General features: G+C 42.9%; 1 protein-coding gene across 1 annotated transcript; it reads right to left on the bottom strand.

The window, feature by feature from the left end:
• Window positions 1-2,664: 2,664 nt before the first annotated feature.
• On the bottom strand, window positions 2,665-3,526 carry LOC147434649 (uncharacterized). Its single transcript, XM_086490002.1, has one exon. The coding sequence runs from the start codon at window positions 3,437-3,439 to the stop codon at window positions 3,092-3,094; it is 348 nt and encodes a 115-aa protein (XP_086346128.1). The 5' UTR covers window positions 3,440-3,526; the 3' UTR covers window positions 2,665-3,091.
• Between the last annotated feature and the right edge of the window lie 12,134 nt (window positions 3,527-15,660).

The following is a 15,660-nucleotide window of genomic DNA, read 5'->3' as shown; positions in this document are numbered from 1 at the left end:
TAACTAGCATAAATGATGTTAATTAGCATGAATATTGTGTTAACCATCATACTTTGTAAGATTACTACGCATGCTAACTAGCATACTCATCATGTTAAAAAAGCATACCCAACATACTAGGAATACTAACTAGCATAAACCTTGTGTTAAACAGCATACTCAACATCCTAGTAAGCATACTAGTTATGTTAACTAGCATAACAAATGTTCATTATCATACGTATTGTGTTAACCACATCCTTGCGAGTAGGGTGGTTAACCACCATGTGCACCTCCTAGACGAGCCTGAGGTGATCAATCAAATATTTAAGCCATAACTTATGCATTCTACGTATTGCATCTCTAGTGCATAATAACTTGTATATGTTGATCAATAGCATAATCATCTATAGATTGATACTAGTAACCACATTGTGCATAATGCTCAAAATGCTTGTTAACATATGCCGAGTAAGATAGGTAGCATGCCAAATATGCTAGTTAAGAGTACTTGGTATGGTGGTACACACAGTATATGCTGGTCAGCATACTATGTAAGACGGTTAATTGAATGTCTATGCTAGTAAAGTATATTGGGTGTGATGTTACCACAATGTTTATGCTAGTTAGCATTCCTAGTATGGTAGTTAGCTTTCCCAGTATGCTAATAAGAATACAGAGTATGCTGGTCAAAACAAGATGTATGCTATTTACCACACTATATACTAGTTAACATGCCTAGTATACTAAGTATGATGTTTAACACAAAGTTCATGCTAGTTAGCCTTCGTATACTGGGTGTCTTTCAACAAACATCCTTATTGTTGGGTGAAATATGAGTCTCCTCTCTCCAAAATGTGAACCAATTTCTTAAGTCCATCTGTGATAGGGCTATGACAGTGCTGCTTCTGACATGCAACCAATGAAAACAATCGATTTATCGATATCAAGCTTTGCGCGACGTGATTCGCCTTAAACAAGGTGCGATGGCCAACTTTTAGGACCCTCAAGAATTTTACAATAGGCATGTTTTCCTTTGAATTCAACATCATCTACAATGTTGCGTTCTTCAAAAATAAATCTTCGTTAGAACTTGACTGCTTAACAATAGTCAGTGTGTTGCAGACATTGGAGACAATTGCGCTCTGTACAACAACCTTCTCCACTAAAAACTGATCATGGATTGTCCGAACATGCGGATGTTGAGCAACAAAACTCCAAATTTTCCACTTTGCTCATGTGCTAAAACCTTCAGTCCTACTGTTGAAAGCTCTCACAAACTCGGAGGAGATTTTCTCTCCTTATCATCGACGGAATTATATCCTCGCTCAACTTTCATATGTTTGTGCTCTCGCTAGTTACTCTTTCTTTTTCTCTCATATTTCCTGATAACAGAAATAGCTAGATCCTAAAAGTTGTAATTCATTGCGTGTAATGGTGTAATGGCCCCCTTCTGCTTTCTCATGAGGACTATAAACGTGCATAATATATTGCTTACTTGAAATCACTTAAATGGACCAACTAAACAATGACTTCATTTGAAATGAAGTGAGTAGACTACCCAAAAGCTTTGCTTACGATCTTATTACAATGCATCTCCATTTTTAGCATTAGAGAGTGGCAATAATCTTGTCTGCTAGTTCTCCATATCTGTAGGTCTGTGTGAGCAATAAATAGACATAGACCCAATAGTAAGATCCCCACATTGATTTCAAATCGAGAAATCAATTAAACGTACTCACGAACATTAAGGTGTTATGTAGAGTAATCCCCATTCGATTTAAAATCAAGAAATCAATTAAATGTGCTCACAAAGAAGAAACTGCATGCCGCACTAGCCAAAGAAAATGAGTGTTTGACACAGAGCGGTGGAATTGTTTTCCAAACGCAAGTTGCAGCATATCTCTTGCAGAATCTTGTGGTTCAACAATGTACTAGGTGACCTATTGGTTATATGCACTGCTATCATAACCACCTCCCCCCAAAACTCTGGAGATAAATTTGCCATAGATAGCATGGAAGTGACACTCTTGAATGGTCCTATTTATGCACTCAACAAGACCATTCTGAGTAGGTGTTTACGGTGTAGTAAAGTGCCTCCTAATGCCTCATTTGCCACAAAAGTCCCAACGCCACCTAACTTAGTGGAGGAGTGCTCTCCTCTGTTACCAACGCACGCAGACTTCAACTTTTTTCATGAGTGATTCTCGACCATAGCTAAGGACTTCTCTAAAGGCTTCGTCTTTCCTATTCAAGAGGTAGATCCACACCTTTCGACGAGTCATCTATGGAAGTTGGGAAATATAATGTCTTTCCTAGAGACTCATGTGTCTTTCGTAGAGAGAGAGAGAGAGAGAGAGGTCAAAGGTCCTTGGAGACTCAACAATGGCATTTTAAATAGAGAAACAAGGTTAAAAATTCACGTTCGCACATCTTACAACAGAAAATTGATTGCATGCACAAACCCACGCCCGCATGTCACAATCCTGTAAAACCCGCTAGTGCGTAGCATCAGATTGCTATTAAAGAAAAGAACATGAAAATAATTAAATATTCATGTGTACCTCTTCTTCACTAAGGCTTGTTTTAGAAAGCAGATTAAGCAGAACAAACTTTCTTGCAACGTTTTAACTCCCCTGTAACATGTGGGTGTGGGGTGTCAATCGCATAAAACTAGCTGATGCGAAGTATTAGATTGCCAAAAAAAAAAAAGGAAAAGAGGATCTCGAAGTATCCATGTCAATTGTCCATCGACATATTCAAAATTAGCATTCACTTTGATTCTAGTGGACCATACAGAGCACCGAAGGCGACACAAAATGCGGCACAAGTGCTTGGCCCTCAATATACATCATTCGAGACCATGCAAATGCATCGATGGCCAGCCCAAAATGAAGCCCCTTGCTGGCCTATAGTATACATATACAGTGTGTGTTTCAACATTCCAAGGCCCCAATGTCATACCTTATTTCAATGTCTTGAAGGATACTCTGTGAGACACAGAATTAACTTTTGACACTTTCAAGTGATTGCTAAGGATGTCCAGTGGAAGAAGCTACTCGGATGTGCATAGCCTCGACCAGAAACCGATCTAGAATGCCCACGAGCATCATTACTCATCCCCAGAGGACTTGGTCCGTTTCGACATGTCGAACCCAGTATCTTCAAGCTTCTCCTCATGCGCAGAGGAGGACCCAGATTTCTCCCACTCTGAATGGGCGCTCTTGGCGGCTTCACCTGGCTTGCGTTGTGGGTGTCCGTAACCAACGTCTTCCTCCTCTTCCTGGTGCTCGGAATTCTTCTTCTTCTTCTTTGAAGATGTGCTGTCGGCCTTGTCGCCGGCAGAAGTGACGGGAGTGACGGTGCAGAAGAGTGACGTGGTGGACGTATGCAAGCGTGGTGGGCGCGAGAATGGGAGAGTTTTGGCTACCTTGGTGCTGTGCTTGACAAAGGGTTCCATTGCGCTTCTATCTGCTGTGCTCCCGTCGGGCCGTGCCTCGGGCTACATACATAAAGGCAGAAGAAGAGGCACCTTACACGCGGGGACACTCTCTCCTGCTACGTGGCGCCTTCTGAAGATTTGCATGAGAAGAGGGTGCCGTTATGAATCGCCCTTTTCTCATTTCTTTCCACGCACTCCCGAGTCCTTTTCAGCTTCGTTTTAGGTGCCATGGTGATCGAACTCACGTTCTCGGTCTCCCTTTATCAAGTTATTATCGAGCTTTCTTATTATTCATTCTGTTACACATTTTAATGAAATAGGTTGTATTTTGGTGGATAATTGTGTCGACAGTGGATGGAAAGAAACTAGGAGGCAAACAATCTTAGATTGGGTTCAAAATGAGACGGTGGAAGCATGAGTTGTAAGGGCGTCCTGCCATATCTAAAATTTGATGATCGACCCAATTCTACGGTACAGGTGTTTGGGAAAACCTTTATCCCAAACATACATAAATATCTTTAAACCAATTCCTAATCAAAAAATTTGCACTTTAAACTTTATTTTTTGGCTACATTTACACTATTTTTTTTGCAAAATGTAGGCGTAATGTTTCCTTTTCACTTGCACCTTAACCGGTTGTGTAGAATTCAAAGCTAGACTAACACTTTTTTGCAACACTGATAGCAACATACAATGCAAAGATATAGCCACCAAGGCAACTGCATCATACGAATGTGATGACATGCATACCTTACCTCTGAGGCGAAGAATATTTTTTCGCAAGCATTTTTCGACGAGCGGTTTTTTAGAATCGGACGCGGCAAATTCTTAAAAGATTTTTTCTCTCTCAACCCTTCTCTCTCTCTCTCTCTCTCTCTCTCTCTCTCTCTCTCTCACATATATTTCTTTCCTTGGCGAGCACACATACGTCAAGGACCAAAACACACATGGTTCATTAAACATATACACACTCTTTCAAATATTTAGGGCGCAACTTTTGGGCAAGCAATTTCTGGCAAGCGCTTTTTAAGAATCAGACGAGCGGATTCCCAAAAGAAGGGACAATCTACCCATCTCTCTCTCTCTCTCTCTCTCTCTCTCTCTCTCTCTCTCTCTCTCTCTCTCTCTCTCTCTCTTCAACTAAAATTTGATTGTCGTTTCACGACCAACTTACATTCAAACAAAAAACACCATGGATTCATTCAATACACTATTAATAAGAGAAACAGAAATTCCTTACACACAGTTATGGTCTATTTCATATAGCAAACCCCAAATCTATGTGCTCCATTGCATCAAAAGTAAATACATATGGGGGGGGATACATCATGGGTGACGTGGATGAAACAAGGGCGGTGGGGGTCCATATGCTCTGGGAGGAAACAAAGGTCATGCCAACAGGGGTAGTGCACCAAATGGTGGGGGAACTCCTCCAAATGGCAGAGGGTACGAACTATATGTGGGGGGGCTGTAGGTAGTGAAAGAGGCAATGGATCAACACTGGGCGGGGCCTCAGATGTGGAGGCAATGAATGCACTAGGAGACGGTCCAATTGCCCGCCATGCCAAAACTGGGGCCGTGAAAGTGGGATACGGTGCTACTACTGCCCCGCCCTGACTGCTGAGTGGTGTCGGGAAAGGTGGCTCGAGCGGATGAAGCTGCTCTGTCACCTGCTTCGGTTACTCAGTTACCTGAGCTCTGACACTCTTATGAAACATCAATGTCGAGCCTAAATCGGAAGGTAGGCGTTGAGCTGGCTCTAGACAAGCACTGAAAACTGCCCAATCCTTCTCACAACTGATGCAATGCCTACGTAGTAGTAAACATTGTGTTGCCAATGTCCCCACTCCTGCAAAACAATCCAACACAGCATCTCCCATGATTGTGAAGGTACCTAGTAGCCATCTACAAAAAAAAGTAATCTTTAGATTTATTATACCTATAATTTTGTAGGAACAATCAAAAAAACTTCCAAAAAGTTTCTACCACCTGGCAAACGATGGACTCCTCTCAACACCTCTACGATAAGGCCAGCCCATACGATCAAGCATCCACTGTGTGGAATCTGAACCTGGTAGCTTCTCCCACAACATGTCGTCATCTGCAGAGAAGCCACGTACATTTGTTGCAATCTCTCCATTTACTCGATCATACCTCGGAAGCTGACACCCACCGGTTCTAGGGGCTGAAAAAATGACCAGCAACAAAGTACCAACCTACAAATGGAAGTAAAACATTATTATTTTGAAATGAAAACATCGAAGTTACTATTCATTATCAAAACAAAAAAAAAAAACATATCCCCTCTAAATAGTCCTGAAAGTTGTACAACTAGACTCTGGCAGCCGTATGAACAATATCCTCAACAACTGGAAACGAGCTCCCTCTGCCTTCAAAGTGACACTGGACAGATGTTCTGCACGACATGTCGCCACAACCATGCCATCAACCAAAATAAACTCGGTTGCCAGAAGGAATGCAGCATCCACAAGCTCACTATCCCATTGGTTCCATAAAGGAACCCCACCCGTGCTAGCTGCATGTGGCCTAGTGTGTAAGGGAAAGGCCATGTACACCAAACGTACGCCACCCAATCTCAAGCCGGGGTTCATCTGCCATGTTCCTAATAGAGAGCCCAAGAATCTACGTAGTGACTGCATAGAACTGCATGCAATCTTTGTTAGCACTAAAATTGTGCACATAACTATGTAAATTAGCGTGGCTTACCTGTCATTGCACAACACATCTGGAATAGCTTTTGCCAACTCCTTGGCACTGGCATGCACTGCAAGGTGGCGTGGCTCTACATGCATATCTGTATGTAGCAACATAAGATCAAATATATCTTTCAAGCAATGCTAAAGAGTACAACACAACATTAACCATTTTCACGTACCTGGATGGTTATCTCCCACAACTCTAGCCATGTCTGATAGGTCCTCTGCAGCCCTGCCATGTGATGGTGAACATGGAGGGGACTCCTGGATACCTCCCACTGGTCTTGGAGTGAAGGATAGTGTCGGTACACTGTGGCTCATAGCACCAAGTCTATGAGAACTATCGCTGACTTCTATAGACTACTCTGCAACCACATGCTCGCTCTCACTATCACTGGAAACTACAGCCCTCTTCTTTCTCTTCCCACATTGCTTGTCAGCCGGTTGTGCTTGCGAGTCTTTCTTTGAGGCCTATTTCTTCTTGTCCGGTTTCTTTGATGTGTTTGGAGATAGAGCATCCTCTATCACAACCGCTTTCTTCCGTGACGCAGTATGCTCCGCTATTAATTAGAAAAGAACAGTTATTGAGCCCATGTTGTATTGCTGCATGGCAAAGGTAAAAACTATATAGAATGATACCTATGTATAGCTCTTCCTCTTTGGGTGGGTACTCCTTGTCCAGGTAGTCCAGCCACCAAGGACACTTGAGCCATGCTCCCTTTGACCACAAGTCGTCTATCCACTCGTCAGGATATAAGCCTGTCTCCTCTCTCTCCGACATGCACCATGCATCACTGGGGTGCTCGGAAAAGGGAAAGACAAGAGCATCTCTCCACCATCTACAAGACAGACCACAATGTTTTGAGCCACCAAGAACAAGATTAGTGTGTTCTACTACATTCTTAATTTGTCAATTAAAGATGTCAAACCTATACAACAAGCGTCGTGCCATGCAAGCAAAGTGGGGTTGCTCTTCGGGATCCTGTGTGGACTTGATCCGAGCACTCTACTTCTTGAAGGCCTTCTCAAAGTGCTTGCGTCTATATGTCAGTAATCTGTGGGCAAGTGTGCAACCATGCCTACCTTCAGCCTTCTCGTGTTGGATAGCAACATCATGATTCTCGGCCTCCATTTTCTTGGCCATCTCAAGCACTCTCCTGCAGCAAATAATAAGTCACAAGTTAGATTATCAACAAATTGCTAGCTAGTGCAAACTTATGCCATTCTCCTTCAAGGATGCATCACCGCCTTGGAGCAAATCAAGCAAGCGGCACTTCCTAGCAAAGGAAAAGCGAGACTTATTTTTCATTGTTACATAGTAAAAAGAGAAATATATCGAATGATTTAAATGACATTTACTTACTCTTTCGGGCTAATGCGTGCACGCGCAACCTCTGCCACTCTCGAGAGTGTCATTTTTGTGGTCGTCTCGTCCCAACCTGTAAATGATATACATTTCTGGAAAAAATCATTGCCATTATTTGGATTTGCAATGGTGACTATCTCAAGCCCTTTGCGCGTAAAATATTGCTCCGTTTGAGATAGCGCTAGATTGATGCTTTCCTCGTATGTGTCAGGTGTCAACTCGTAGACAAAACTCCCTTTTGATGGTAGCCTTTCCGTTTTACTACTAAACATATAATTGAACTCTTCCTATCATTTGTCAAGGACTCAATCAAAATACACATAATAAGATTTCGCAATCAAAACATATTCTCATTTAGCATTGGTTTAAAGCATACCTTTCAAATGAGTTGCGCAAGGACATCCATTGGCAACTTTAACCACTTTGACTTGTTTGGACCTCTAAAATTCAAAGCCCTTTCTACTACCAAACGCGCTCTTTCAGGGAATTTTTGCAAAAGTGAAGTAGGGTTCGTCAACCCTAGCTTTCTCATTATGAAAATGTCATGAGCAGTTGTGTGAGGCACTGAAACCCTCGTGGCCCTATTTAACACTCGGTTGTAATTTACATAGTTAAAAAATAAGATGCATTTACATTCACACAAAAAAAGGTTGGGCTTACCTATTGGTCATTCCCAAAACCAATAGAAACTCTGTTGTCTCATGGGGCTGAAAATCAACTAGAACGTACTCCGGATGTCATTCTCGTTCATCCATCGCATCCATGCCTCCAATCGGTGATTACCATCCCAAACCACAAAGTACCTCTCGACCATGTGACTAAGCTCGGGGATTTGACGAAGCTCCTCATCCAAATCATATGACATTGCAACATCCCTCGAAGAGTGACCACGACGAGAAAATTGTTTGTGATCCTCCCCAGGAATCCGTTTACTAACAGTAAATCTTTCCATGGTTGGTTGGTAGCTTTTGTTTCCAATGGAGAGTTGCAAATTGGCCACATGGTCATCATGCGTGCGGATGGCGGGGTTTGAAAGAAGTCAGCATAGAGGCAAGTGTGGAAGTTTGCCATCGTACTGCTCTATGAGAATCCGCCCAGCCCAATGAAATGTGCTTGTCGACCACGTTTCCAAACACTTCATCTCTTACATCTTCAATTGCGGTACCTGTATCCACACGATGACTGGGTCCGGCGCTTGACTGTGTTGTTTCATTCACTCCAGTTACGATGGACACAATACGATCTAAAGAACTCAAGGCTTGAGATTGTTCAATATCCTGTGTTCATCGCGAAGGTACTTCTTGCAACGTACTAACATCAACCTCATCCACGACACCAGTATTTTTGGATTGATTTCTTGTTCTCATGCTTGCGCTAAAGAATTAAAGAAGATAGATGTAGGTTTGATTTATGAGAAATTGTAGGTAAGAGTTTGAGAAAAATAAGTGCGCAAAAGAAAACTTGAGGGAGAGAGAGAGGGAGAGATATGTGCAATGGAAGAAAATAGAGATGAAGAAAGTGAAAAGAGGAAATCAATGCTCTTTATAAAGCTTTCATTTTTATTTATTAATATTAATTTTTTAATTTAATTATTTTGTCCTTGTGTGTGTGTGTGAGAGAGGAGGGTGAAGGTGTGTGTGTTGGCGTGTGCGCACGTGTGTGTGTGTGTGCATGCGTGTACGCATGTATGTGCATGCATATCCGTGGACATGCGCGTGTGTGTGTACACACACGCGCGTCTGTGTGTGTATTTGTGTGTGTGTACACACACACGCGCCTCCGTGGGTGCGTGGGTGCGTGTGTGTGTGTTCACACACACACACGCTTTTTTGCAACCGCGTGTCCACGTGGACTTGCCATGTGTACCTTCGGTGGTCGACGATACACGTGGCAGGCCATGTGGCCTGCCACGTGTACTGTCATTGGGCGATAGTACATGTGGCACACCACGTGGCGCCTTATTGCGTGCCCTGCGTGTCCACATGGACTGCCACGCATGTGATTGTGTGTGTGTAATCTACCTCTTGCCACGCGTTGGCCAGAGACGGACACACGCCTCCGTCTGGGGGCGTGTGCTCGTCCATGGCCAATGCGCTGGCCATGGACACTTGGCCACCCATGGCCAACGACCCACCCTCCCCCGCCTCCGCTCCCTCTTGCGAATGTGCCCCTTCCCGCCCATGGCCAACGCGCGTGCCATGGGCGCTTGGCCGCCCATGGCCAATGCCCCGGCCCGCCCGCCTCCGTCTCCCTTGCCCCACCTGCGCCCTTGCCCGCCCCCGCCTCCACCTCAGCCCCAAGTAGGGACCCTGCATGCAAACCCCACCCCCACCCCCCCCCTTTATCCCGCCTCCGCCCCCATTAGCGGTAAACATGGAATATTTAAAATTAAAATAATTAAAATCACGTGATCACACTGTCACAAACAAATATCGTGTAACAAATATTTTTTAAAATTTTATTTTGTATTTATTTTACATTAATTTTTCAAAATAATAAAATAATATTAATTTTAAATTTATAACGACTAAATTATTAGACGTGAGTATATAAACAATTTGTTAGTTTATACAATGTGATCTTGTGCTTAATTATTTTCTTAGCATATTATTATGGCTTGCTCTTTATTTTTCCTGGGTAAAGAGTTTTCTTATCCTTTTTACAACGGTAAATTCATTTTAATATCACCAACTTCGGTGACTGCATCTAAAGTTGTAAATTGCATTGGAGAAATTAATTCTGAATCATTTCTTTTAGAATTAATTTCTCCAATGCAATTTACAACTTTAGATGCAGTCATTGAAGTTGGTGATATTGAAATGAATTTGCCTCTTGAGAGGACGCTCAACAATTTGGGTGAATTCATCTATGTACTGGATGAACAGCTTTCACGTAAATACAAAGTCGATGTATCCCATCAAACACAATATGCAGGCTCACCTAGCATGACTCCCATTGCCATTGTGGATAGTCCGTCAAAGGTGCAATCCGGTCAAAAGGAATTAATAGATCTATGTACCCCCCCTCGAGTTTTGCTCTCAAATAGCTTCAAGAAGTACAAGACAAAAACTCTTACAAGCCGAAAAGAAGGGCACACTGACAAAGCTTTTAATGCAAATACAACAAGTGGAACAGTTACAGAGATTCCAAGGTCTTACAATGGTGATCTTGTTCTAGAATTTCCACCTACCATGGGAAAGTTGCACCATATGGATGCAATGGAGCATAAGTATGATCCTCATTTGTGGTTGAAGCCACAAATGTCCAATATTGTTTTTCCACGTGTAGGCATCTTAGGCATTGCATAGGATCTCTATTCCCAATACAAGTCATTTCAACGGGTACATACAAAAGGCAACTGCACCCGGACAATATTGTAAGATTGGAGATAAGAGCCTTACATGCCACTTTTGTGAGGCAATTGCTTTCTGTATTGCAACATGTGATTGTGTAGTATACTATGTCATGCCATCCGATGAGACTGCCACTAGAGTCATGATTCATCGTGGCACACATCGACACGATGTACACAGCGGCACATCAAAAACACTAACGGACAATACCAAGGTGATGGTGCAAAAGATTTTGACTGTTGACCCACACGCAGGAGCCAAGAAGGTTCAAGTGTGCTTGGCAAAAGAAATTATAAGTACAACACTTCTTTGCAACAACACCAACGAAGGAATTTTAGGCGAGCAATAGCTATTTGCAATCGCTAAGGAGTTGGGGCCATTGGTGCAAGATAATTGGTATGAGCATTTCTAGATTCTTATTTCGATGCAAAACTCTATGCTAAATTATTTTTTATCTAAAAACTTTTAACATTGTTAGGTTTCGGAGGTCAGTATCTATTTTACATAGAGGGGTTGACAAAGAATCTTTTGGCATTAATGCACTCCTAAAGCTGAAGCGAGACTACACATATGAGTTTTTCCATGGAAGCCGGTTTCCTGGTCAAGGTACGGAGGGGGAGAAATGTTATGTCTTCAAAATGTCCACAATTGGTCCAGCATCCGGTGTGGACCTAGTGAACCGAATGAGACAAGATCGGGATGGCGATCTTCGACGTGCGTGGATCCAGTTTGATCACACCAGACGTGTTAACAAATGGGTGACTATGGCCTGTCATGTCTATGATCCAAGGTACATGGCGCACCTTAAGAGCTTTGTGGCTTGCCTCTGACTCTCTTTAAAACAATTTGTTTGCAGCATGCAGGACCTTTTGACTATTGCAACTTGTGAAATGAAACAGAAAGACATGGAAACGCAGTGTTTGTTTTGGGAGTGCCTCAATGATGTAATGATATCGTGTGGGTGTGACAAAGCTAATTTCTTTGGCTTCATGGCGGATGAAGCTCAAGAAAATTGGAATGCAGTTCGAATTGTTTTTAATGGTGGTGACAAGACCAATACAATGAGCAGTCGAGAGCGTTCTTGTCTTTTCCATTGGAAGCAAAGCTTGAATCAACACATAATGAAGTATGTGGTGCAAGATTCTCAACACACACACAAAGAAATGTGTGAGAAGTGGAGGCAAGCACCAACAAAAGAGGCTGCAGTAGCAGAGGCTCGTCTGATACGCCAATGGTGGCGTAACAATCATTGCATAGACCGTAACATTTCATACATGGATTCATGGCTTAGTTGGTGGGAAATTCATATTGCACATTGGGGTGGCATTATGACATACGTAGAAAGTAGCTCTGATGGACAAAACACTCCACACACTAACCTTGTGGAGAGCAAGCATGGCAGCTGCCTAGCAGGGGAGGGTTTCCGTAAACGCATTTCATTATATGATGCATGTACAACCGACCTTGCGAATTCCATCTTACAGAGCACAAAGGCCATTTCATACAGCCATGGAAAACACATTGGGAAGGGTCCATCAATACAAAAGCTTACAGAACGCCATGAAAAACGTCCCAGCCAAGTGATAAGAGCAGTGAATGCGGCTACTGAGGGCACTCCAATGTATAAACAACCAACTCCATTGATAGGAGATAAGGAGACATCAAGGCAAAATGAGGTTATCAACGTGGAAGATGATGCATCTCATAGGCCTGAGTACAACTCGGTCACCAAAGATCCCAAGAAGTGTGGAAGACCACGTAAGATCAACTTTTGAGAAGAAGGGATATCACAAACCCCAAAACAAAGTATAGGTTCTTGTGGGTAGTATGTAGTTGAGCGCAAGGTCAATGAGGCAATGTGGGCCATACGCCAAACTCCACAAGGTAGTAGGGTCACATGTAGCGGCACGCCAAGAGGAGGACGCAGGTGTGGATGCAGTATAGCAGGTTCTAGCCTTGGTATACCATCCCCATCTTTTAAAGGATATCGAAAACATCCAAATGGTGTGGTGTGTCAATGGTTTTGGTTTTGTCCGGATCATGTCTTGCATTGCCATATAGTAGACCAGAACATTGAGCCGCAGCCTCAGCATCCACCACACACTTGGCCCGTGCATGTGGGCACCAACCTATCGGAGGATGAGGTGCAAATATTGCATGAAGGGGGATATCAAGTGGAGCTCAACAAAGAAGGAGTATCTAATGTAACTTCGGTTGCTCCTGCACAAAATATGACCAACTCTCCTTTCAAGTCAAAAGATACATCCACTCCTGAAGGCAGTGCAAGAGCCACAGTGCGAGATGGTGTGCGTGTACGGTATCGGGCTTCCATTTTCGAGGATGCTACTCGCAAGATTGGTTTAGCACTAACCCTGAGAGCGAAGGTCGTAGAAGAGATATGTGCAGCAGATGGTGTTAATGAGGTCTTCAAAGTAGAGACCAAAAGTGAAGATGGTCATGTCGGGATGTACAAAGTTTGTATTAGCAACCAGCCATCGTGCACATGTCCAGACTTCATGGAACAGGTGTCAAAGCAAAAACCATATCTTGCAGGTAAACATTTGTATTTTATTTATCTGTGTGTGCTAGGGTTAAGCCAAAATGAGAACATGTTTATCCATCAACCAATCCTAGCAGATGCTGATATCTTCAGAGCACTGAGCCGAAGCCGAACCTATCCAGGAATGGATGCATAGCATTTGTCAATTCTCACTTTTTCTTAGTATGCCTCACCTGGACAACTGTACTAGTTTCTAATTTTATCTTATGATGGCCACATTTATATTCATTTGTAGTTTTTTTTCATATTTGAGAACTCGTTGTTTATGTGTCAAATCGTGTATAAAGTAATATAATATTTCCACAGTGGCTATATTAAATTGCCATAGCTTGAATTATTTTTGTGAAAGCGTTCACTAGCTTCCATAGCACACCTCTCTTACTTTTCACGATGTCCGATGATCTTGAGAATAAAATCAAGTCTGCGTGGGATGCCATGGAAGCCATTCCCAACGAAGAGGCGTTGTATGGAGCCGACTAGTTTAGGGAGGCTCTAAAGGCAACAATCACTGTGAATGCCGCAAGGAACTCAATATGCGGAGCTTACTCAGCTTGAATGAGAAAGGACAATTTGCTTTCTCTTGCTGGAAGAAGATTGGGCTCATCACAGAGGAGGATGAGGAGGTAATGATGTAGCAGCTAGGGAACGTGATGAATCTTTATTTGCCACTCGAAGGTAGCACATCTCCTAAAACCGGGCCTTCCAGAAGATGAACGCTTCTTGCCTATGTAATGCAAGTGCAATAAACTGTAACTTTCTATTATTAATGGGTGTTTTTGTTTTAAGTACCCTTGTCTCTGTTGTTTTTGAAACAATTTGTTTAGTTTCCATATCTTTAACTATGTCTCAACCTCCCTAATACCTCTCTCTCTCTCTCTCTCTCTCTCTCTCTCTCTCTCTCTCACACACACACACAGAGATAGAGATATGAAAAAGATGAAAGAGTCGACAAGGAGGAAAAGAATATTTTTAGGAATCTATTCACCTGATTCCTAAAAAGCGCTCACCCAAAATTGCTCGCCTCGAAATATCCCCCAAATATTTAACACAACTCGATCAAAGATTGTGATCCCATGAGCACTCTCCCCCTCACCCTGGCAAAGATTTCTCTTTTGAACTCTCTCTCTCTCTCTCTCTCTCTCTCTCTCTCTCAAACACACACACACACAAGGGCAAGTGTACACCCAAATCACTTAACACAAAAATTAATGTTAACAAGTGGAGAGACAAAATGATTTTTAAACCAAAATAATCGCTAGTGGTCCAATAACAACACAATTGAGGTAGTAGTACCAAAAGCGATTTGCAATAGACTCTTCCTAAGAGAAACTTGTGAGGAAACTTGCTCCATATACTTTCATTAGCTGGAATCTCAAGAGATTCCTGACCATCGTTCAGCTTGCAGCAACATAATGAGCACAAATTGCGAAGGATGACCCACAAATCAAACTCGGTTGCTCGCAATCCCAGCCAGATCAAGCAAGCAAACCATTCCACTCCCTGCGCCTCGTTGTGGGGGTTACAAGACCTGAATTTAAAATAAAAATAAAAATTGGCGACATGTTGTCCCCTCGAGCCACGAACCGCAGGACTTGCCTGGCACCCTGCATCTCCTATGGCCGCCACTGTCCCACAACCTCCCCTTCTAGTGTCGCTTGCCTCTTAGCTCCTAACTCCCCCCCCCCCCCCCCCCCCCCCCCAAAAAAAAAAACCCTTTTCTTTCATTTGAACCTCCCACTAGAATCTCGCTTGATTCTTGTTAAAACTAATGGGTTAGAATCGTACCAGCCATACTCACTCAATAGAGTGAATTTTAACGAAATAAAAACATACATCATCTTCATGCTCATAAAGAGCCATGGAGCCAAAAAGAATTATAAATTCACATTAAGAAGACTATATAGCTCAACCTGCAGATATCAACACTATTGCCACCCCCATCAACATCCCCCTCAAGATGAAACATCATCAAACACCATACTCAAGGGTTTACAGGGGCTTACAAACCATACATACTATGAAGGAGCCACCCTGCAGACAAAACAAAAAATGAAACCTCACCTACATAAAGCCATAGTATGGGGGGAGCCTTCAATCTTTATCACCTTGAGGGAAACTCTGCAATCCAGATCTAAAAATAAGAGAGGAGTCACAGGCTTTTGTGGAGAGCAAAGCACCATCAAGAAGAGGGGAATTACCACAGGCTATCAAGGGGAGCCCTCGCCCCATCCACCATGAGCAAC

This window comes from Adiantum capillus-veneris, chromosome 19 (genome assembly GCF_014529385.1).
Source record: "Adiantum capillus-veneris isolate H3 chromosome 19, ASM1452938v2, whole genome shotgun sequence".
In the NCBI taxonomy this organism is placed as follows: Eukaryota; Viridiplantae; Streptophyta; class Polypodiopsida; order Polypodiales; family Pteridaceae; genus Adiantum; species Adiantum capillus-veneris.
This window is presented reverse-complemented; position numbering and strand designations above follow the sequence as displayed.

Bases quoted from the DNA above. Each gene is read 5' to 3' on its own strand.
- LOC147434649 (XM_086490002.1), bottom strand. From the start codon at position 3,439: ATGGAACCCTTTGTCAAGCACAGCACCAAGGTAGCCAAAACTCTCCCA.